Source organism: Mus pahari, chromosome 3 (genome assembly GCF_900095145.1).
Source record: "Mus pahari chromosome 3, PAHARI_EIJ_v1.1, whole genome shotgun sequence".
NCBI classification, from domain to species: Eukaryota; Metazoa; Chordata; class Mammalia; order Rodentia; family Muridae; genus Mus; species Mus pahari.
In genome coordinates, this window is record NC_034592.1 from 123385485 (window position 1) to 123409606 (window position 24122).

The 24122-nt window shown below is 40.1% G+C and overlaps 2 protein-coding genes across 6 annotated transcripts in view; one reads left to right on the top strand and one right to left on the bottom strand.

Annotated features, from left to right (window-relative positions):
- Positions 1 to 24122, top strand: part of Macrod2 (mono-ADP ribosylhydrolase 2) — a 1928923-nt gene that overhangs the window by 250111 nt on the left and 1654690 nt on the right. The window lies entirely within an intron of this gene.
- Flrt3 (fibronectin leucine rich transmembrane protein 3) lies at positions 5921 to 18924 on the bottom strand. Of its 2 annotated transcripts, none has more exons than XM_021192059.2 (3): positions 18694 to 18924; positions 10702 to 10900; positions 5921 to 9180 (listed from the first exon to the last, which is right to left on the bottom strand). In XM_021192059.2, the coding sequence occupies exon 3, from the start codon at positions 9133 to 9135 to the stop codon at positions 7186 to 7188; it is 1950 nt and encodes a 649-aa protein (XP_021047718.1). In that variant the 5' UTR covers positions 9136 to 9180; positions 10702 to 10900; positions 18694 to 18924; the 3' UTR covers positions 5921 to 7185. The 2 variants fall into 2 exon arrangements, with proteins under 2 accessions (XP_021047718.1, XP_021047717.1); XM_021192058.2 differs by having other exon boundaries at positions 10136 to 10900.

Consider the following 24122-nt stretch of genomic DNA (forward strand, 5'->3'; position numbering starts at 1 on the left):
CTCCTCTCCTCTCCTCTCCTCTCCTCCTCTGCTCTCTTCTCTTCCCCTCCCCTAATCATCTCTCCTCTTCAGTCTTCTTCCTCCTCTTCCTTGTGGCCTGCCTTGTTAGCCCTCAGAGGATTTCATTTAAATTGACTTGAGATCCCATCTGTTTTCTCCTCTTCCCTTCAGATCTCATTTCCATTACTGAGTGTGAACCCCTCTGACATTCCTTCAATCATTAAACACTCTAAGCTGACTCCCTACATGAAGTTTATAAAATCTGTTTCCTGTGGTCAGAACACTGATTATATCCTGTCCACATGGCTGCCTGCCCCACCCCTGTGCCTCCAGTCTTAGGCTTTCCCTTAATTACACAATATAGATTCTCTAGTTACATTCACCCACAGTAGCGATTTTCAAAAGCACCTTCCACACACTTCTTTTTATATGCATTAAGTTCTTACTTAATACACAAATTTCTGCACTAGAATATCTACATTGGTTTTGTTTTGTATATCCAGCCCCAGAAATAGTTATTGAGGAGGTACTTGGTAAATCCTTGTTGAATGAAGGCATATTTCTGTAATGTGTTTAAAGTCTTAATTTGCTCATCTGAAAAACAGGGACAAAAATTCTTATGTGCAGATTTATTGTGAATTAAAAGGCATTAAATATATATGACAGAATTCCTAACAAATGATACTGTCATCACCTTCAGAAAGATAGTCAACAATGCTTGTGCCCAATCTACGTATTAAAGATCGCTAATATGTACAAAAAATACTTTAATAAAAGACCTTTGCTAGGCTTTTGTTTCACCCAGACTTCTCTGGATGTATATTTTAACACCAATCCCCATTTCAAGGATATAGAAATGAGAGGTTGCATCAGTGATCTGAACTGGCTTCAGCTTTGCAGTGTCAGAACTGCCCAAGCCACAGTGTACATTCAGCAGGGTAATTACTTTGGATAGTAATTGTCTAGACAGTCCTCCCTCCCCTCTAGCCAACTGGCATTGAAAACCAAGTAGTGCTTTTGTGTGTGCACACAATCAGGCTGTAAAATCCTATTATCCCCATTTCCACACCCCTGTGGCTGCTTGCTTTCTTTTGAAGTTCTTATGGGGGGGTTGGGGGTTGTAGAAAAAGAAAAGAAAGAATGAGGGGAAAAAAAGCTTTCTAGGTAACCCAAAGGTTTATTTGTAATCTCATTGTGCTCAGGTAATGTAAAAGATGGAGGAGCACGTATGTGACTTTCATATACCTTCAACTAGAGTCCCATGATACTTGTGGGAAAGCCCATGTAAAGTTTTTTGGTGGGGGAGTGGGGGTGGCTAGAAATACTGTGTGGGGTTTGAAATGAAGTTGGATTTAATTCTGTTCTGATGTTCACAAAGTAGAGGAAGATCAACTTTCTTTTTTGAGTATTCTGTTCAGAATGCACAGCTGCTTAAGACTTGTGCTGATTTCTCCCCAGCTGCAGACACTGTGCCCTGCTCAACTCCCCTTGTTGGCTCATGCCTCTTTACACCTAGCCTTTCTCCTACCCTCTTCCACTAGGTTCATGTCAATCTTTTTTGGGGGGATTGGGTGTTCTAGTTTCCCAGGTGACTGAAATTATCCTTAACATTCTTTTAGTACCTTGACTAATTGATGCCTGTTCCCTGAGGTAACACCTCTGTTTTCTGCCAAATCTCTCACTACCACTGTGTAATGGTGGTGACTGGAGAGGGCTGGGGTTAGAGTGTGGAATGGAAGCAGCCCATGTTAACAAGTTTCTCTAGACTCTTTGAATGATCTGTTTTGTCACTACTCATTCTTTTGACATCGTGCCTTACTTAATTCCATTGCTCTCTCTGTTTTCTTTATCTTTGGGACATATTCTCATCTTCAGATTGAGCCTTCCATACCTCTGCATTGTGCCCACACTTCACATCGCTCTGAGTGACTGACTTTCTCCTTGATAGACTCTTCCCCAGACTGCCAGGTTTCTCCATCATGGCCTTTGCCCTGATCCAAGTCACATCCCTGACTTGGGTATCTCTTGAGCTTTATCAATTTTCTTTTCTATTCCATTGACCTCACTGTAAATTCTGATCTCTGCATGCCCCCTCTTCCTGAGCACAGTAAATCTTTTCATGGGTGTTTGGTGAAATCCACCTTGCCCTCACAGTGACCTCTACCTTAACCCCTTCACTCTCCCAGCTCTTTAAAAGAACTATCTTTTTTATTATTATTAGATATTTTCTTTATTTACATTTCAAATGCTATCCTGAAAGTTCCCTATACCCTCCCCCCAACTCCTGCTCCCTTACCCACCCACTCCCACTTCTTGGCCCTGGCATTCCGCTGAACTGGGGTATATAAAGTTTGCAAGACCAAGGGACCTCTCTCTTAATCACTGTTTTTATTTTCTTTGTTTTTCATTAACTTGTTGATAGCTTTGAGGCCTCTGCCCTATTACTCTGCAAATGGGTACTGGGGGGAAGGGAGGGCTCTTTTTGAATATTCAGTAGTATCTTCTAATACAATGATGTCATAGATTTTTAACAACTTCTTTAAAAAAATTCTAGTTCTTTGACTTCATATGTTCTTTCAATGATTATTTTCCTCCTCTGTAACTTCTTCTTTATCTTTTTTTTCTTCTTTCTTTTCTCTTTTTTTCCCCTCTTTTCTATGAGTGTGGGGTGGGTGAGTATAGTGGGTATGTGAGTTGTGTGTTTGTATTTGTGTGTCTTGCATGCTTGTGAATGTGTGGTTGCTTGTCCCTTTGCTCTTGGATGTGGAGGCCAGAGGAAGATGTTAATGTCTTCCTTTCTCTCTGCTCAGCCTGGTTCCTTTAAGAAGTCTCTCACTGAAGAAGATGCTCATCATTTGGCTTGTCTGGTTGGCCAGGAGCTCTCAGGATCTGAAATCCGAGTCCCTGTCCCAGTGCTTTGGCTACAGCCACATGTATCCATACAAACTTTTAACATAGGTGCCAGAGATTTAAACTCAGCTCCTCATATTTGCAAAGCAAGTATTCTTAGTTATGAAGTCATTTTCCTAGCTTTTCTCTTTTATTTGTTTAATATTTGGTTTAATTATTTTTTCTTTTGTATTCTTACAGAAGGAGGGCTTTCTTTGACTCATGTCTTGTGTCTGTGCTATCTTCCTGGGGCTGTCTCATCCACCCTCTCAACTTTAATAACAGCCTCTGATTATACAGGCTGCCTTCCCCTGTGCTGCCCATTTGTTTCTCAACCTTGTTTCTTATAGACATTACCAGAGTACTAACTTTAAAATACTTTGAACTTAAGGTGATTTTAAATGACTCTCTGACGTGCTCTTGAGGGTTAAAAGAACAATATTAAAAATCAGAAGACCAACCTGTCCTTTGCATAACCACCCACTCGAGACCAACAGGTGCAAAAGTCTTCCAAATTGTATCGCCAAAGTTTTCTTCCATCTTCCAAATGTCCCTTATGCGGAACAGTTCCTGCTGTTTACAGAGCTGCACTCAATTCCTTCTTACTAACCCTCCATTTTCACCCTGCTCAAACCCTTATCTCTCTTAGCTGCAACACAGTTGTTCTGACAATGCATCTGCTGCTGGAGTTTCCTCCCTTGCCTACAATATCATCTATTTCTACCAAATGTTCTTCAAGTGTATTGACTTTTTACATACTTGCTGAAAACCATTCCCCCCTACCCCAAAACTACCTAAAAACAATGGCCCCAAACCATCAGGGCAGATGTCATGACTTGAAATTCAACACACTACAAAGCCTGGCATAACAAACTAACCACCCAATCAATGAGCAGAAAGCAGCAACAAAACCAAAGTCCACACTTTGGGTATACCTCCTCTGCAGAGTGTAGTTTGTCTACACTGCTACCTGTTCTCCAAATACCTTCTAAATCAGTGACCACAGTCCTCACCCACACCCGGCTGTGCCTGAGAGATTTCAATTCCCCAAGTCTGCCCTGAGGCATGGTTGTCTTAATAAAATCATTCCCTCTTGATTCTGACCAATGCCAGCGTTCGGGCTTGTGACTATTTCACCTCCGTGATTTGCTCAACACTATCCCTCTATGGCAAATATCTTGCTTTTCTTGATTTCTTGTTACATTCCTTCAATCCTAAGCCCTAGTTTTACCTTATTCCTGAGGTCTTCTCTGATCTATTCAAATATGTAATTGCTTTTTTTCTATATTGAATAATAAACTACTTTCCCCCCCCCGCTAATGCTATGAACCATAAACCTGCAGCCAAAAGGGTACAATAGTTGTAATTTCAAGACTGTGTGACACTTGCTAATCATGCTAAGTAAGGAAGAAATGTTAAACATCACTATTGTTTCCAACAACAGATGAGCTTATTAAAATAATTCACCTACCTTCTAAGTTGCCTTAGAACATCGACAGATCTCTAGGGATCCCTCCTGGAACTGTCCTGCCGCATGAAGCTATAAAATGTGCTTAAGTCAGAAACTGTGGTTAGGAAAACATTGTTTTTCACTAGTTTCCCTGACCCAGGGGAATACTTTTAATAAGTCAGCCCTGCTGACAGGCAGAGAACAGTGTTGTTTTTAATGGGGAGCTAGAGTCCGTGCAGTAATTTCATGCAGTTACAAGTTACTGCATCTAAAAGCAATTTCTGACTTTTGTCAAATATTTGGCAAGGAGGTAATCTTTTCTTTTTGTTTACCAGGACAAAAACATTTCATTCAAGACATTGAGAATGCATGTATAATTAGGTAATCTCTTGCCTTGGAAGGTGGAGGCTTGAAGCTAAGTTAATAGTACATTTTTATCTACTTGGTTCTGTGCATATTTTTATGTAGAACATGTTTGGATTTATTTTACATGAAATAATAAAAGGGAGTATAAAACATACATAAAATTTTTGAGTTTATCAAGCTTAAGTAATTGGAAAACAGTTGATATTATCCAGTTTTCACTTTTTATAAGCCATAGGTTTATTGTGTCTTCATAAACTACCCAGTCCTTTTTCCCTGACTTCAGCAGACCTGTAATCGAACCCCTCAAAACCTTAAGAAGCTAAGTCAAACTCCCTTTGGAAAATGCTCCCTGTATTAAGTGTCAAACGTACTTTTCAGTCATTCATAGAAAATCCCCTGTAGCAGGACGTCAAAAGAGAAATTGTTGGGTAACATTTTGAAGATGTCAAATAAGAAGTGAGGTTTCTGAGTTGGTCATGGGTCTGTGTCAGTAGGGGAGAAACCACGGTGTCTAGGAAGCCTCTGGGAACACAGTAGTTTTCTTGAACATAACAGAAGTAACAAAGAGAGCAGAAGGCCCAGTAGCTTCTCTGCACATCTGAGCTGCAGTGACCCTGTGCTGCTGTCTTAGCAGTCTACTCCATTCATAGAGACAGCCACTGAACCACAAGCCTTTAAATTAGATGGTATACCTATTAAAGATGGTTAACAAACAGATTTCAAATATTTTGATGCCATCTTACTCTCTCGAAAGGATATTTAAAACCATTTTTTCCAAGACCACCTTTAAAGTGTTAGCTCAGATGATGGCAGCAGTGCTCCTGAGACAAAAACATCGCAACCACTCTCGAGTTTTTCATCTACTGAGTGAATATTTAGTCACAAAACATGGACTCTTTGAAGTAAAAATGATACACAACCTCAAGATACCACTATTTCTTTTATTTGTACCCAACTTTTATTTTTATGCCTAGAAAAATACATGGGGTTGTTTAGGACTCATGTGCTGGCAATTTTCTACTTTTAGTGATGGTAACATAGTCCCGAAAGCAAGCACAATTATTCTGTTTTTCTTAAGTTTTATTCAGCAATAAGACCATAATTTTTCATATTTAAGGAAGTATGAAAAATTTGTCGAATTTCAAAAGCTGAATACATGTAGCGTTGGATCAAGGCACATACAAGACTGGCCAAAGGGCGTACAGTGCACTTTGGTTTTTTTTTTTTTTTCTCTGTTGTTGGAAAAAAAAAATCATGGCAACAAAAAGTGGTATGGTTTTTAAACAAGTAATAGCTCACAATTCAGTAGGAAGCTGTAAAGAAATGTTACATTACAAGTCCATTATGTAATATCTGGAAAACTGTGCCAGTAACGGGCAGTATGCTCCACCATGATGAAAGTAAATTGAATAGTTATGTACAGTGTTCAAGCATCTCATATAAGCCAGATCTAAATTTGATATCTAGTATTTATTTTTCTCTGAAATTCTCACTTACTTAAAGCACTACTTTCTCTAGATCTCTGAGAGGAATTGCTGATGGTTATTCTCAGACATCCTTTATAATAAGAACATCATAAACACTAACAATTCTGTGTGTAGGATTCAACTTCTTCAAGAGCCTGGGTAGTCCAGGCAAAAACCAAGATGCAGTTCTAGTACATGTACTGGTTACACTACAGAAGTCTAAGTTGTCATGGTTCTTTTAAGTACACATACTCCCTGCACTTACATGATTCTTCTCCTGAAGTCCTTTATTCTTGAAGCTCTGCTGACAGTGGCTTTAACAGCCGAAGCCTTCACATTGTCTTTATGCCAGCTGATGTATTCAGTTCAGAAACTATGCTTAACTTCCTTAAGGATATTTAATTTGCCTAGGGTAAAATGAGAGGTATGGCAAGTTTGATACTGCCCGTTATGCCACAGATTATGATTTATTGAATACCACTGGGATAATACAAATTTAACCATTGGAACATTATTTCATAACTAGTTTTTAAAATTTATTTTGTCATCCAGCCAGGTTTCTTTTTTTTTTTTTTTCTTTTTTACATTGTATTAATACCAAAGTGAAAAACGGCCTGTGCTTATACTACAAGGGTCTCGTGAACGCAGTCCTGATTGTTCAACACAGCGGGAAAATTCACTTTCACAGTCAACAAGTCATCTTACTCAGTAGAACACAAAGTAAATGGTTTATAACTTCAATATCTGCAAGGAAAATACAGTACAAATTACTAAAAAATACTAAAATATAGAACTGTGTTCAGGCATCCCCACTACATCAACCGCAGCAGCAACCTGAAATTTGAAACTTTTAATAAAAAGTTCTTAAATATAAATTATATGGCAAATGTACAGTACATTGCTTTTCTCAGTCTCTTTCCAGTGTTTTGCAGTAGAACAGAGTTCCTACCATCGCCTTTCTTAGGTTTTTAAAAAAAAAAAACCCGGAACAGTCTGGCGTGGGACCTCCTTGCATCATGAGTGTGAGTGGTCCGAGTCCGGGATCCCACTGTCTCTGTAGCTCCGGTTACTACTGCTCTCACTGAGGTTGTTCTTGTACAGACTCATCCCATTCGGAGGAAATATGGTGTGTATTACAAACTCCTCCTTGGAGATGGGTTCATTGCTTATTGGTAGCATCTGGAAAGAAGTTTCCCTGATTTCCAGGATGGAGTTGTCTTTCTTAGTACCGGCTTCTGCATAGTCATCCTTTCTCCTCCTCCCTTTGCTGTACGCACAGTTCCGTGAAAACAGTGACCCATTCCTATGCACATACCAACACACCAAAGCAAGGAGGGCGATGCTTACCAGGGCCACAGCCCCACCAATGATGGCGGCCAAAGGTAAATTTGGATTTTTGTAAGGTTCTTTCTCTTGCTCTCGATTGAGGGTGGTTGTGGGATTGTACATTCGAAGAGGGGCAGTTTGGGTTTCAATACAAACAGGCGATTCATCAAACAGGTAAAGGTTACTGGTTTCCATGGGAACCATGCATACTCTATAGGGTGATTCAGGTTCTAGGGCTGTGACCAAGTATTCACTGCGTTCTCCTGTTACGATTGTTTCTGTTATAGATCCAAAGGCTGGGCTATGGCCCAGTTTAAGCCAGCTGAGTCGCAGAGCAGTCATAGGCAGAGCAAGTCTCCAGGATATGTGGATTGTGTCAGGGGTGACAGACTTCACAGTAATTAAAATTGTTTTCCGTGAGGGGCTGCCTGTAGTTCGCTGATCCTTAATGAGCTTGGGGTTTTTAATATCTGGTTGTTTGGTCACAGGAGCTGGCCACTGTCCTTGAGCAGGATATGCTGTGTTGGGTATTGCAGTGGTTATCTGAATGGTGCTCACAATACCACTGTCTTTACAATCAAACAGTTCTGCACTGAGGTCCTTGATAGCCATTCCACGGACTTTTTCTGGGGCTTGGCACATGAGCCCACGAACATTGACCTTCACTGGTAGCGACTGTAACCAGTCTCGTACCCATTTCATCTTGCACCCACAATACCAAGGATTGTTGCGAAGAATCAGTTGGGTTATATTGTCCAAATCATCAAAGATACCCTGAGGTAAATTGCTTAGGTTATTATTAGACATATCGAGTCGATACAGCTGCCTTAAATAAGAAAAAGCATTTGGGGGTACCCGGTTGATATGGTTGTCTTGAAGGTAAAGCTTCCTCAGGCTTGTGCCGGGAAGGTTCACTGGCGCTGCTGTCAAGGAATTTCTCACCAGGGACAGTTCTGTTAAGTTTACTAAGTTGAAGAAAACTTTCTCACCCAAACCATGGTTGTTCAACAAGTTTCCATCTAAAACCAGGCGTTTCAGGCTTGTGAGACCGTGAAGTGATGGGGAAGAGATCGTTGATATGCGATTGTCATCCAGCCGTAATTCCTCAATAGTCCTGGGCAAGCCTCCAGGGATTGTGCTAAGGTGGTTACGGGACAGAAAAAGCAGCCGCAGATAGTTACTGTCTCGAAATGCTCCCTCTTCTATGCTAACAGCCGAGACTGAGTTATCATCCAAGTGTAGCTCTTCCAGATACGGAATTTTTGAAAGTGAATCATACGTGATAGTTCTTATGTTATTCTCCTGCAAATGTAACTCTTTTACATACTTTGGAAGGTTGGTCGGAAATTCATCTAAACTGTTGTGGTATAGGTATATTCTTTGTACTTTCAGCAAGTTCTTCAAATCTGAAGGAATCCCAACATTGTTTATTTGGTTGTTCTGAAGGTAGAGTGTTGTAGCATCCTCCGGAATTCCCACTGGAATGGATGTCAGAGAGCGATCGTTACAGTAAATGAAACCTGCGTCACAGCGACATACAGATGGACAGGATTTAGCCACAACTGACAGAGGTGCCACTTGGAAGAACAGTCCAATTTTAGTCCCGATGAGAAAGAGGCTCCAGGCTGGGCTGATCATGGTCAGCAGTGTTGAGGTCTTTATTATAGCAGGTAGTTTCTGTTACTACAATAGAGTAAGAAATAGAGAAAACAATTAGGCCAAAATACTGAAGTAGCTTAAGAACAGATGTGGAAATGATATCTATAACCAATTACAGTATTTTAATTTTCAGAGAGGAGCACTCCAGGATTAATTGCTGCCTACCAACAAGCACATTCATATAATTTGTTTACCCTGAGTGTGTCTGGAATATACATTGATTAACATGTTTAAATCTACTTTATTTGAAAATGGTTAATATAATTAGTCAAAATATTTTAAAGTATCTATATCTGATTCAGATATTCATGAAGGTTATCAAATTTCTAACTTTTAATATTTATAGAAACTTCTTAGAGGAATATATGTGTGTGTGTGTGTGTGTGTGTGTGTGTGTGTGTGTGTGTGTGTGTGTATACATGCCAGTGTTTTCTGTCCCCTTTGGCAAATATCATAAAATATAGAAATATGTAATGAAAAACATCTATATTTTTCTTCTGGAATAATTAGCTACACATATCTTGACTTTAACCTCAGTAAAGCCAAGCATTTGCTTTGATTATTAATATTATTTAATAATATTAGATATTGTTTGAAAGACATTTCTGGGAAGAAAATAAGAAGGAATAGTTCACTTACTTTAGGGAAAGAATTGTAGAACTCATATGTGGAGTTGGTGAGAATGGAAAATTTCATTTTGTGCTAACCTTTTTGCCCTGTACCTATTTTGTCATATTTAATGCTACATGCTTTAATAACTCAATCCAGACTTTGTTTTTTTCTGTCTCAAAACATGTTTTAACAGTGAATTTGTCAGTCTTCAAATTCTAAGCTAGAATGATTCAAGTTTTCCCATGGGCTAAAGAATTATAGATTGATGTGGGTATACTATACGTTATTCTCTCTTCTGCAAGTCTAGGTATTAATCAGCCTTTATAATTTTAGGCATGGAAATAAAATAGCTTAATATTTTTCCTACCTTATTGAACGATGTAAGAAATTTGGGTGACAGTCCAATGCACATATGTTACTTTCTTGGTGAGGGGCTGGGACTTTAAAACTCTTTAGTCCTTGGCAAAGTTCTTCACTGTTTATTCAAGTAATTCTATGCCACACATACCTCCGGATCAGGCTCGCTGCTGCCAATGAACATTCCAGCTGTGGTTCAGCATGGTGGGCAAGCTCATTAAAGTGGGGGCCAGAAACAATTCAGCCTCCAGTTACTATGTAGGACACATGGTTTCCTATTTGTTTTTTGTTTTGCTTTGTTTTGTTTTGTTTTCCTTTCTGATAGTTTCAATGTGGTGGCTCTTTTTATATAGCTTAATTCCCTCAGTGGAAACTGCCCTCTTTGAAATTCTTATTGGTTCTTCTGTGCAATGTGGTCAGAGATAGTAACTTGAGATCCACATGAAGAAAGCCATTCATGATGCCAAGGCCTGTGTAGAAATAGGTTTTACAGGCTGTTACCCCCTCCCTTTATTCCCAACCAGGATTATCCAAGTACAAACTCTGTACAGTAGCTACATCCTGAGGTGTGATTACCTGTGGTGAAATAGCTATTTCTTCTGCTTCTTGCTGCTTTCTCAGAATTTCTGTTTTAGTCCCCAGTCTACTGGAGCAGGTGAAGTCTCTTTTAAGAAGCAAAGGGCACAGTGCATGCAGTCTTCATGGAAGGAGTAGGAAGCACACTAAATTCCCTTTATATTTCTCTTCCTTAAAATGGGCCGGGACTGAGCACCTCCTGTGTAAGGGAAAAAAAGTAGCACTGTTGACAGTAAAACGCAGCAAACCCAAGGGACTTCCTACAGCTTTAACACCAATAAGTTCTTTGAGGCAATGCATTGTTCATCATCCAGCGAAAGCGGTGGACCTACCTCTCTGTCTGTGTTTTCTACTTAACTATAAAAATTAAGTAGTGGCCAAAGATGAGATTGTCATCCAACTGGTAACACCCATTGTTAAGTGATTCTTAGTGACACACACTTGAGTTCAGACACAGAGGGAAAATTTCATTTAAGAAGCAGTAAGACCCTTTCAGGGCTTTCAAATTCAGGTTAATGTCTTAAAGTTCACTTTCTGGTGCCTGGGCATGTGATGTTTTAAAAGAACATGGGAACATCCATGAGAAAGTTCTTGATTAAACTTCTGAACATGGCTTTACAAATCACATGATCTACTATTTGAAGTGTGAAAAAGACATGGCTTTGCTGCTCTTTTTTTGATATGCCCAGAGCACAGTTTGATGCTTGCATTTTCGTAGCTGAAGAATTCGGGCACCCTCACCTTCCTCCTGAGGGTATAGCAGGATTCACCAGCGAGCTGGAAACTCTAGCACTCTAGGGGTTTTGCCCACATTTGTAGCATAGAAGTTCAAGTCATGGGACTTTTAAACTATTTTTAAAAAGGAAATAGTGCAACTTTCTTTTAGCACATTGAACTTGCCATTGTTTTGTTCAATCTCTTTTCAGAGGTACTGCAGAAGGAACAGGAACCCGAGGCAGCTCTCTTTCTCGATTTAAACACAAACATGCCAGCCCCCACAGCCATTTGTAGTTTCATTCCTGAAAAAGGACCTTAGGGCTGAGCTTCTGACTGCTGTGCCCATCGTCCTGAGAGAAGACACGTGAGGATGCTTAGGGAATTGGACAAGGGGATAAGTGTGAGTATGGGTTACTCAGGATGCCCATTCAGCACCTTCCATACATATAGGAAGCAATGGGTATATGAGAATATTTGACCACAAGATTAAGGACTAAAGGAATCATTGCTTCTCTGCCAGTTACTACCTAGCATCCAATAAGGACAGCATCTGTTCCAGAATTTCCTGAGAGTGTATGTTAACCAAGGCCACAATTGGTGTTCCTATCTTTTGTTGCAAAATTCCTATTTCTTTTGGTTTGTCACTAGACACTAATGCTGTCATAGAGTACACTCATACTAAATGAACTTGAAAATGGCAGATACACAGTTTTGTTTTGTTTTGTTTTTTAAGTAACCTAAAAATAGCAGTTGGCAAACACATAGAGCAGACTGGTGTGTGCTGCAAAGTGCCCACAGTAGAAAGTTGAAATGGTTTATGTTTACTCTGAAGACTTTTCATATTACTACTGGATTTCAATAGTGTATTTGCTTATACAGTGTTGCCTTCTAAGTGTGTGAGAGTGGGAGAACCAAGCTGCTGAAATTATAACTCTAAAGTTACCTTTTCCATAAACGCTTTCTAACCTTGAAAACCATCCAACATATAAAATAATGTAGTCATTTCCAGGCAAGGGGACAATCACTTCAGTTAACTTGCATTAGAAACTTAATTTCAAACTATTATGCTACTAGCAAGTGAGAATGTGAATAAAATGATCGTTCGTCAAGTATTTCATATACTCCAGGGGCATTGGTAAGGCAGGGCGTACTTCAGAGGTCAGATGATGTACCCATTGAATGGGACTTGAAATGAGTGATTGTTCTGAGTCAGGACAAACCACAGTGTGATGTTCGCAATGAGAGCCGGGGATAAAATAGCTTCAGTAGCTGCTTTAAATGGAAAACGGAAAAAAAGAAAAATCTCAACTATATCTATTTTGTAGAACTGGGCTTTAAGAATATATGCATTGCTTTTTCTCTCTCTTGTTTTTCTCTTTTAGGCAGAGATGGAATAAATGTTAATGTGAAAACAAAGATTAATTAAATTAACCTGTTCCATCCACACTTTTGAAATTGCTAGCACTGCTGTTTGATATTCAGTCTCAACATTCACTGTTCATACAAGAGTATAAACAGATTGGACTGACAGAAAGCTTTAAGTCTCACTAAATCAAGAGAAAAATGCCATTCACTCCTCCTTAAATTTCATTAAAACTCAAAGCAAAGTCATAGAAGTAAATGCCTTCTTAGAAAAGGGTAGTCTCACAAATGGACTCCCAGGTCAGAACTGTTCAGCTTATGACTGCATTTTATATCATTCTATAGCCTCTTCATATTTCAAACTATAGTTCTAAATTGGGATTTTGGCATACCTAACGTTATAATGGTCTCTCCATCATAAGCAATCCAACTTTCATACCTACACTTGGTATCTGAGCTGGATCTCCATAGTCAAGGCATGCACCTTGTAGTGAAGTGTGAATGGCAAAAAGCAAAAGTCAGTGTTGTGAACCCTGTGGCCAGCACCACAGCACTGGCTTCAGAGTTCTCTGTCTGCATGGGCTTGAACAAGGCAGTCACTTCTGAAGAAAAAGCAATCCATTCTCTAGAAAAATACTACTACTGGGCAACTTGGGCAAAACATAAACGGAGCCCTGGTACTTAGTGCCGTGTTCTAAAATGCCTTGTAATGCAATCATTAAGTGTATCGCACTTAAGCCTCAGCTAAAGGAAACGCACACTCACCTTACTGGTGAAACAGATTTTTAACAGGCATCTTTTGATTGTTTCTTTTCAAAATAATAATTTAAAAAGTGCTTTTTAAAATAGTTTATAACCCCAACCCAGTCTGGTCTCTAATTTATTTTTATAATATATCCAGAAACTACGTGAATAGATAAAGATGCTGTTCTCTGGAGACACTTTATAAAAACTAATAAATATTAATAAGTTGTTTCTCAATAAGACACTGACATGTAAATAAAATCAGGAACTTGATGCAATGTACTTGTTTACATGATTTCTCTTTCAGCGGACACAGACTTTGAAGGGGGAAGTATTTTTTAGGTTTGGGGAATATAAGGTAGCTTAAAGTAAAGTTATATGGCATAATGATAACTTCCTAAATCTTGGATTTACTACCTTTTACTCAAGTTGATTTTGACTTAACTCATTTGATCAATACTCCATAAAGAAAATTTGCATGGAGTTAATTTTGTGAAATGTGAGTTCTATTTTATTGATTTGCCTTCACAGAATGACTTCTTAATGGCAGAAATTTTTAAAAAATATTAACTTTAAAAATACTATGGCATTTAGAATTTGCACTCAAAATTTGTTGCATTACGTACAAATCTTGATATTGAAGAAAACACATACATACTCAAATCTGTGTCTGTGGATGTTTTGAGCTAAATTGCAACATAGACAAACAACATCTATCATATTAGGGAAATAATTTACTTATGAAGGTGAAAATTGCTCACCAAATGAGCAACCTGTGAATACTGAGGTTCTGCAACAACAAACAATATCTCAAGTGAACTGTGTACGTTGTGAAACCGGAAAGCCAGACTCCATCAGGTTAGTTAGGAGTGGTGGCAAAATGCTTTCTAAGCAGCCTGTCTGGAAGTTAGATTTTCCACGATCATCAGATTTCAGGAAGGTCCCAGTTCCTTTGTGTAATGCAGGCAAGCAGAAGTACCTCCAGCTCTCCTCCTGAGAGTAAGGAAGTCTGCAGGGTCTGCAGAGAGGTGGAAAAGCAAGTGTGCCTTTTATACTAGGATTTGTCCAGACTCTCCCCCAACATGAAGGTTTTGTTTCATTTATGGAAAACAGAAGATGAAAAGTTCCAAAGCAAAAGGACTGCCCCACTGAGTTTGTCCTAAATGAATCTTAATTCTGCGTTTGCTTCATTTCGTTTGTTGGTAGAGTGAAATCAAGCATCTTTAAGACAAAAGGATGGTGTGTTGCCTTGTATCCCGCCACAGGCTGTTCCTTTCATGATATTCAAGCCAGACTAAATGACTTAGAGACCTAAGACCTGGATGAGGATGGGAACTACTGTGAGAGGAACTAAGTGGCTCAGGGCTTGAGGCCCACGCTGGGCTTTAAGTTGATGCTGACTGTATTTGGGCAGCTGTAATGAAAGGTGCGTCAGCCTGTATTCAACCAGAACCACTCTGACATTGCCAACCTAAAACCTCTTCCAGGGTGTGAATTCAACCTCTCTTTACGTTTCTGGCCTTTAGAATTTCATGCATTATTTTGACAACTCTTATTTGAGTCACTTGTGTGACAGTCTCTGTCCTAGTTAGTGAGACCATCTAAAAATTATAAAATACAATGCTTTTTCATGACTGAGTAAGGTATGTATTGATTTAAAGTGGATGAGTAGGAAGAAAACCAGCAATACATAAAGCTGATCAATCCATACTCCAGTGGCACACTTTGAAAAGTGGTGCTTAACCAAATGTGGTCTGCGGGTGTTCTCTTCAAAGTTGCCACGGTAACTCATGCACGTGAATCGAAAGAACAAAAGCTGTCATCATCTCATCAAGTGAAAGCAATTTCTTCCTCTCCTTCTTGAGCAGACTAATACCTGGAAAGAGCTTGTCATACATCTCTGACACTTGATTTTAGGGTGGGAACGAGATTATGCATATGCAAAGCATGGGGATGTGTTACTTATTGACTAAATTGTATTTTAAGGTTTTTTTTCCTTAATATGTGCTCTGTGGATTTGTGCTAATGGTTAAAACTCCCTCTTCTGCAGTATAATATAGATTTCAAAACTGTCAAGATTATTGTGATGTTTTTACAAATTTAGTGATATTAATCTGCATTTTGAAAGTGCTTTCTGAAAGGAATATACCTATTTTGGTTTTTAAAAAGGAAGGATTCTTTTCCAGAAAACAGTTTACCAGCCAGCCATCTCTTGGTTGGAAACTGGTTTATTGACTTCCAGAAAGTCTGAAGCGGTGGCAGTGTTAGAAGAAGCGGAGGACCATTCCTTTTCTGCTCCGGGAGAGAGACCGCCATTCTGCGGGCTGATATTGCTGAGAGATTTACGGTTGAGTTTTGCCCGCTGGGGGGCGGTACACTCTACCAGAACACTGCTTGCAGAAGCCGCAAGTCAGATGTTGGCTGCTGCTGGCCAGTTTTCCCTGGTTTAATTACAACAAAGCCTCCCGTTGAGAAGAACAGTGAAGGCCTCTGGGGCAAAAGGTGGGGGTTGGAGGGGTGGAGATCTAGGGGAGGGGGAGGAGGAATCAAAGCTTTTGAAAAATTCACCAAATCCTATTTCCCTCCTTGACTTCATTTACGGTTCTCTTCATTGATATGAAACAACTACTTATAATGCCTTTTACTGAACTGGTATGAAAACGAGAATGCAGAAAAGGGTTTATACAGAATTTTTAATTTAGCTTTAGGTTTTGCCATTAATCACATTCTTTGTTAGCTAGCCCACCCACCTTTCAAAGGAGGAGGGTTGAGACCGACCCACTGAAATGGCAACTCTATGCTACATGTTTTTAAATGACTAGATTCATATGAACATTGGCCTATCAGAACTAAAATTCAAGGAAGAAACGTTCATATCATTTAAAAATAAGGCATACTCCCAGCCACTAACATTTGTTGGGTTTAAAACTGTTCGAAATAACCCAGAAAATGGCCAATAATCTTGGCCTTGGGATGTGTGGCCAAGAAAAGCACAGGGGAGAATCTGCATTGCTTGTGCTTGCCTGTTTAAAACTGATAATTGTATTTTTCATCTGGAGGGACTGACTGTTCATTAGGGTCTTGTGTCCCTAGGCAGGAGCCACTGAGTATAATTGGAGTTTCTATTTGATTGGGCAATATAGCCAGAGAAGAAACTGGGGTAAAGATAATTAATAGCTCGCTAACAAAGTCTGACAGCCACAAGATTTCAACCAAATTTATTTCACACCGCTTCATTTAGCTCTGAAAAAGTTTTGATAGAATCGGAGGCTCCTTAATTAACACTTGAAAGCAAAAGAAACATAGCTTCTATTAGCTGCCACATTTAGTTATGACAAATTTCCTGTTTTGTTTTGTAATTTTCTGTAATTTTTGTTAAAAAAAAAAACACAAACCTTTATTTGCTGTTATCTCATAAACATCAGATTCCAGAATTGTTTAATTGGGCATTTTGAACCTAACCAGAATAGATTTTCAAAAGGGTATGCAGAGAAAAAAAGAGCCCAATTAATAACTGATCGATGCCACTATTAGAATATCCTAAAAATGAATTCATTGTGTTTATTCATTTGCTAATATAGTTTCTCGCCCTTGAGAGTTCTCTAGCAAAAGAATAAACTGTTTTCTGTTGTTTGTTCTTTAGTTGAACACATGTAATGACATTTTAAACCCTTTTCCTCATTTTAGGCTGATAAATACATATATGTATATATATCTATATACACATATACGTGAAACTAAGTGATAACCAGTCTTTGCGCAGTCATAACATTATGCTTGTTGATATTTGTAGTAATAATAATAATATGTTATGGCACTTTAAAAGAATTACCTTCTTTGCTCATTTCCAAAGAGATGGGTGTCAGTCACCTGTCACTCTGAGTCAGGCCTAAGTGACTGTCGCCCGGGAGCTGACAGGTTCATCCTTTCTGTTAATACTGGTCAGGGTATTCTTACAGTTAGGGATGAATAAAGGAATAGTCACAGTTGAAGCACTTTTCATGGCTTTGGCCATGTTGTTTCATCCTAATAACACAGCAACTACGTGTGCATTTTGAAGCATAGATTTATTGAGAACCATCAAACTAATTATTAAAACCATTTGATTTTGTAATTTGGAAAACACCAACATTTTCTATCTCCTTTTAATTCTAAATAAGTCAGCCCCCTCCCAAGGTTGAGAAAAGATGGGCCTGTTGCACTCTGTACCTTTATGCAACCATTTTGATTCAGACATAATTTACTGAAAAACATTTTTTTAATTAGATACATTTAAACACCTTTTGGAAGCTTTGTGGTCTAATGTATTTGTATCAATACAATATTCTCCACTGTGTGTTGCAAGAGAAGGGACACTCTGCCTTTGCCATTTGATGAAGCTTCCCTCCCCTGCTCCCCTCACTGCATACATCAAGCACAGCTTCCAGGGTGAGCTTTGTTAGTTTTTCCTGAGTGGACTACCCAGTTACTATGCTAGTCACATTCTACACTCGCCCAAGCGATAGGCTTTGACAGTCTCCTGGACTGGGAATATGGTTTGGCCCCGAGATTCTGAGTTGGATTTACTAGTTGAGATTCCCGAGCCCGAAATGCCTGAAGGAGCTGGGGCCGGATAAGCAGTGCAAGCTTTCAAATCTAGGTGTAGCTGTTAATCCTCTACAGAGGCATCTCAGTCTCCAGGCGCAGCTTTGCTGGCGGCGAGCAGGATGTATGCTTTTCATGTACTGCGTACTCATGGGCTGAGGGGTTATTGATTTCTTTCACAGTTATAGAAACAGCGATGGGTGATCATACCACACATACAGTACACACCAAGTTAGCGACCTTTCGCTTTTGTAGCCGAGAAAAATCTGCCTCTCCTATTCTATCTCAAACACTCAACTTTCCAACTTGCAGTTTTCCGTGAAGCTCTGCGCCGATAGCAATTGCTTGAAACAGAGAGGAGCTATTTTTTTTAATGCTTTAAGTCTGTTAGAAACTTGTAACATTCGGCTATTTTGTCAGACTTTCCCTGGCTGGCTTGCACGCACATCTTTGACCTGTCCTGCTGACAGAGCAAACGTGGCTACTTGGATCCCTCATGGAACCAAGCTAGTCATTTCCTTCTAGAGAGTAACAGCAAGCGAAGTTTCTGGGACAATTATGAGAAAAAGCATGGAAAACACTTACCAGGAAGACGAGGCAAAAGCAGTCCTTTATACCCTGCTGCTACAGCTGTAATTCCATTGCCTGTGAGTTGAAGTAAAAACCCTCCCCCGTCTCCGGAGCGCGGCATCCAGGGCACACAAAGCCACGGCAGCTGCAGCCTGAGCCGTCCTGCTTCAGATCACTCCTGCGCTGAGGACTGCGCGCGAGAGCATCCAGTTGACTGCGCGCAGCCCACCTCCAAGTCTGAAGTTTAAAGCTTCACCTCGCAGTGGTTGAGGAAGGGGGTGATGTCATAGGTGGGCAGGACTTAGCCCAGCTCTTGTTCAGTGAGGTAACTGGATAATCAGACAGATGAGCTTTGCCAACGCTAGAGGGGGTGAGAGAAGCCGAAATGAGCCTTTCAGTTTGCCAAAGCCGAGATGCCATTTGGTTTGTAGGCAGCAACTCTGGAATCTCCGCGCTCCCTAAAGTTTACTACTACAAGGTAGTGAGTGGTAGCACACTCAGAAAAACACAAGCACGCTAGGAGAATATTTATAAGATCACAATAGAGAAACAGGTGTCTGAGGCTCAAGCCATCTGTACCGAAAATAAGTTAACAAAAGTCAGATTATTTTTAATACATTACAATCGTATTTTAACTGTGGAGAACGGAGGCAAATGAAGAGAAAGCAGGGTCAAATGGTGATTTACTTAGGAGAAAATAGGAGAACAATAAAAAATATTGAAGAAAGCAGTCTTATTGGGAAGTAGAAAGGTTTTGTTTCCATATGCATTTTCACGTAATGAAGAATGTTTTATGTACTATTAGAGAGACCACCTACATGTGTGCATAAGAGTATACCTCTACTTCAGAACTAGGTAGGTATAGTCACTCATATTTATCAGTCTTCCCTAAAATTAAAAGGGTTGAGCTTAACTACATTCTTTTTTGTTTTTATGGTTTTTGCTGCCACGAGCATGGCTTCAGTCATCAATATCTTAAAATATCTGTTAGAGATGGTCTTCCAGGTTTAAATTATTTTAAACTGAGTACGTGAATAAATAGTGACAGTTGCAAGACACTGAGATTTCTCTGCCTAATTAACAGGATTCCAAGACTTTAATCTCCAGGTATAATTTTACCATCAGTTTTCTGTTACTTGGACTTGTGAGGTTTCTCCTAAGTAAGTGAATTTAAGTGACGAATCTTGTTTCTATATTTACCCAAATAGCAATTTCCTTTAACTTCTTTATTTGCTTGATTCTAACAAGCTCATGAAATAATCCTTTCTAGGAAACTGTCTGTCTCTGAAGGCTAGTTGTCTGTCTTAGGAGTAGGTGGTTATTTTCTCTTTGTCAGCTTCCTGTAGTTATTAGCTTGAGTTTGGCAGCTGTTTGACCTTTAAAATTCCTCTCCGAGAATGGGTGCTCTCAGGAGTGGAAGGTGACCCCTTGATAAGAGATGTCCTGACACCTATTGTTCTATGCTTGCTCTCTTGCTGGCTTCTGAGGAATGGCCCACTGAATGAAAGTAGGACTTTAGCATGTTAACATCTATTGAAAAGCCAGTTTCTTAGAAGTGTTCAGTAGTGCGGGTTAAACTGAGAGGTGGCGGCTAGATTTTTGATGGAAAAAGTAGGTGTAACTGATAACTGACCTCTCAGGAAAGGATAGGGGTGCTTCCAGCTACTGAAAATCAAACACCTGGATTAAATTATTGTTTGAAATAATTCTTTCTAGAAACCATTTTCAGATGAGAGTTGATTCTACTTAAAAAGGGAAATTTTGCCTGACCAAATTCCTGTGGGCTTATATCCATATTTAATCAGCTCTGTCTCCATTCAGCTGCCCGAAAGCCTTCAACAGAAAAGAAAGATAAGTGGACAATTTGGGTTATAGGTATGCTAACAGAAAGCTGGCCTGCCTGGGAGAGAGGTGCTCTGAGGATGCCTTTCCCTACTCAGACATTTGCTATATGACCTCATAGGACCTGCTCCTTGCTTTGGTTTCATTGCATGGGAAATAAAGACAGCAAGAATTTATTGAATGCCAGCTATGTATTCTGCCCCGCCTCCAAGCGGTGAATTGAAAATGTAGCACATGCAAGAAATTGTCAAAAATGTAATCTATCTGAGAGGTACTAACTGTAGAGGCAAATCTTAACAGAACCTTCATTACCGTCTTTCCTTCTTACAAACACACACACACACACACACACACACACACATATTTTAAAACTAAATTATATTTATCTGTGTGTGAGGGTTGGGAGAGACCCACACTCCATGACATGGAGGTCAGAAGATAACTTACAGGAATCAGGTCTTTCCTTCCACCATTCGTGCCAAACTCAAAGCTGCAGGCTTAGCGCTCTCAGAGACACTGGTTCTGGGCTGGGGACAAGGGACTGAGGTACATATTTTACACATCAAAGCAGTCCCAGCATTCCTCAGCCCCTACCTGGCATACCCTGCCCCCAGCCCTGAACTTAGCAGCTCAGCTGCCCTTCCCCCAAAGGCTCTTCCTTATATACTCTAGACAGTTTGGTTTCCTCTACCTTCTCTCTCTCTCTCTCTCTCTCTCTCTCTCTCTCTCTCTCTCTCTCTCTCTCTCTCTCTCGTCTTTTTCTCTTTTCTCTCTGAGTTCTCTGAGAGGCGATCTTTCTCTCTTTCTCCCCACCCCCACCCCCTTCTCTCTCCCATGGTGACTTCCCTGGCTTCTGTCCTTGGGGCCAGTAAACTCACTCCAGAGCAGCTTTCCAAAAAACCTACATTTAATATAATCTAATGTGACTTGAATTGGCTTATTTCACCAGTGGAGAAGTAACTTATCAGGTACTATACTCATCTATACTCAGGGGTTCGAGAGGAGGCGGGTGGGGCTCCACTTCTTGCTATTATCAGACAGGAAACTATGTTACTCGAAGGTGAACTTACTTAACATGTACTCTCTGTGCCACTTCTAGCAAGGCCAAAAGGCTGGAGTTGGTTCAGATTGCTTTCCTACTATGTTTTTTTTTTTTTTTAAAAGAGACCAACAGAAAGGATGGTTGTTGTAGTTGAAAGAGGGGAGACTGGCAGTTTTCTCTATGATACCCTCGAGGCTGCTATGTGTAGTCTCCCAGCCGGAAGGACTCAAGAGTCTGTGTGTGGTGTGGAGGGCAGCTGAGTCTAAGCACATGGGCGGCAGAGTCTTCTGTTTATCTGGGCTCTCTCTTGGGCCTTGTCACATGACCATAGACAAATCACTTAATATTTCTGAGTCATTAGCTTGGAGCATGACTCCTAGTAACTGCCCCAACAAAGTGATAGCTGCTTTTACTAAGAGGGCCAATAGCATGGTTTTCAACTTCTTTTGCAGTTGTTCTGTAGGTAAGAGATGGAGGTGCAGTGGAGACAGGAGGTCATCCTACCTGTTTCCTGCCCTCATGTGTCACATGGCTTTATATTCCCATGTTAAATTCTGATTGAGCCCTAGAAGGCTTTCAGGGTGAAAGATTATTTGTTGTTACTTTGCGTTTCCTTGTGTTTTTAAAGATGGCCACGAATCTAACATTGCCACTGAGAAAATGTCTTTCAGAAAAGAAACAACCAGCTTGGGAATGGATCACTTTGATAGGACCATCCTAGGTCAGAGCTCAGAGATGGTTTCTGCTCCCCTCCCCACCACCCCTGTTTGTGAGAAGAGGTGTTTCCTTGTCAAAATTAGGGGACATTAGGTTTGGAACCACGTTTTCCAGGCTCTGCCATTTTCTTGTGTATCAGGTGGAAAAATGAAAACTTGCAGATGGGTTTTAAGTGCCAGGTAAAGCCACAATCACTAGTGATTACACAAGGGATCCTTGCATCCTGGCCTCCTAACTCACCTGTGTGTAGGCTGTCTCATTCATCTTTATCAACACTCATTGACTACCTTGTAAAAGACACTGCTAGTATAGATGATCCCAGACCACCTCTGCCTGGGATGTTTTGAGATTAAATCTTAGGGCACATCAAAGTTTATTTAAGTTTGAAACATTGCTGATGATCTTCTGTCCCTCGGAGACTACTGATGAGAATATAAAATCTTTATAGCTCTAGGAAGAAGAAAAGGTAGCTATGGCTTTGGTATGTTAAACATTTAGAACTGCTATCAGCTGAGACTCCCTGGATTGCAAGCCACTGAAAGTCTGAGCTGGACTATAGTCAACAGTTGGGGTGAGCAGGTTTCTGTGAGAACTTCAAACATACTGAATGGCTTCAGGTAAAGCTAAAGAAGTCACCTGTCAGCGTGGATACAGGATCCTCTGCCCTCTGTTCTGGCCTTTTCTGTGTCAGCTGACTTCTTCAGCTATGTACACCAGTCCTTTGGGGACACTGGCTTTCCCTTTAGGGAGCACCAGGTGTACATACTACATCCCCATTAGCACAGCAATTCAGGGAGCAGAAGGCTCTTCCTAGAAGCTCCTGTACTCATTTCTTTAACCTTGGGTAGATTCTCATTCCAGAAGCTATTGTATAAGAATGGAGCGAAAAGCTGGTGAACTACTGTCCCATAGGGGTCATACTTAAAGTGGATCCTTTTTACAAACAGACAGGGCACATGCCAAAGAAAATGGTCTTTATGTTAGAGAAGGAAGCAGGAGATGTTAGAAATTCTCGTTTTCAGGCAATTTGTTATACTGATACTTGAAGCTTCTCTCTCTCTCTCTCTCTCTCTCTCTCTCTCTCTCTCTCTCTCTCTCTCTCTCTTCCCCTCCCCCTCTCTTTCTCCTAAAGTTTCTTTTAAAGTTGCCTTTTAAAAAAAGTCTTTGATAGATTTTTCTGTCTGTAGACCCATGCATGAGTCTAGCCCATTTTTTTCCTGTCAACAGGTAGAGATGCATGCCAGGGCACATCAGTACTACATCTAAGCATGAGCCTGTGCGATGTTAATAAAATATAGAGTGCACACTCAGCTATCTGGAATTCTGTGAAGTCAGGCCAGATGCTTAATGCACCAGTTAGAAACTGCACCACATCTTTCTGAACAATTCCACAGAGCATTGGAGAAATAATTAGATTTTAGCAGGTCACAGATGCCATAGAATACTAAGAAGGGTTTTAAAATGCTATGTTAAACAGTTATTCTGGTCTATATTTGCCTTTCAGTCAACACTTGAAATGTACCTTAAAAACAATCATATACTCCTTTTAACTATATTTCCAAAACATACTGCCTTGGAGTGAGGTCTGTTATTACTGGACTTGAAACAGAAACGAAAGCAGAATCAGAGAGTCTGTTTCCTTGCTCATCTACCCACTCCTTGCTCTTCCCCAGTAGCCAAGTTAGAGGGCTGTGCTCCTGAGATTGGAAGAAAGATAGAGGAGGAGGGGCAGTAAGTAGAGTAAAAGAAATACTCAAAATGTTATTGATTGATCCCTGCAAAGAAAGGAATAATTGTGATTCAGAATAGGTTTGTAGTTCCATACCCACTGTGCAGGGGCTGG

Coding starts and splice junctions, on each gene's coding strand:
- Flrt3 (XM_021192059.2), bottom strand. CDS start 9,135: ATGATCAGCCCAGCCTGGAGCCTCTTTCTCATCGGGACTAAAATTGGA.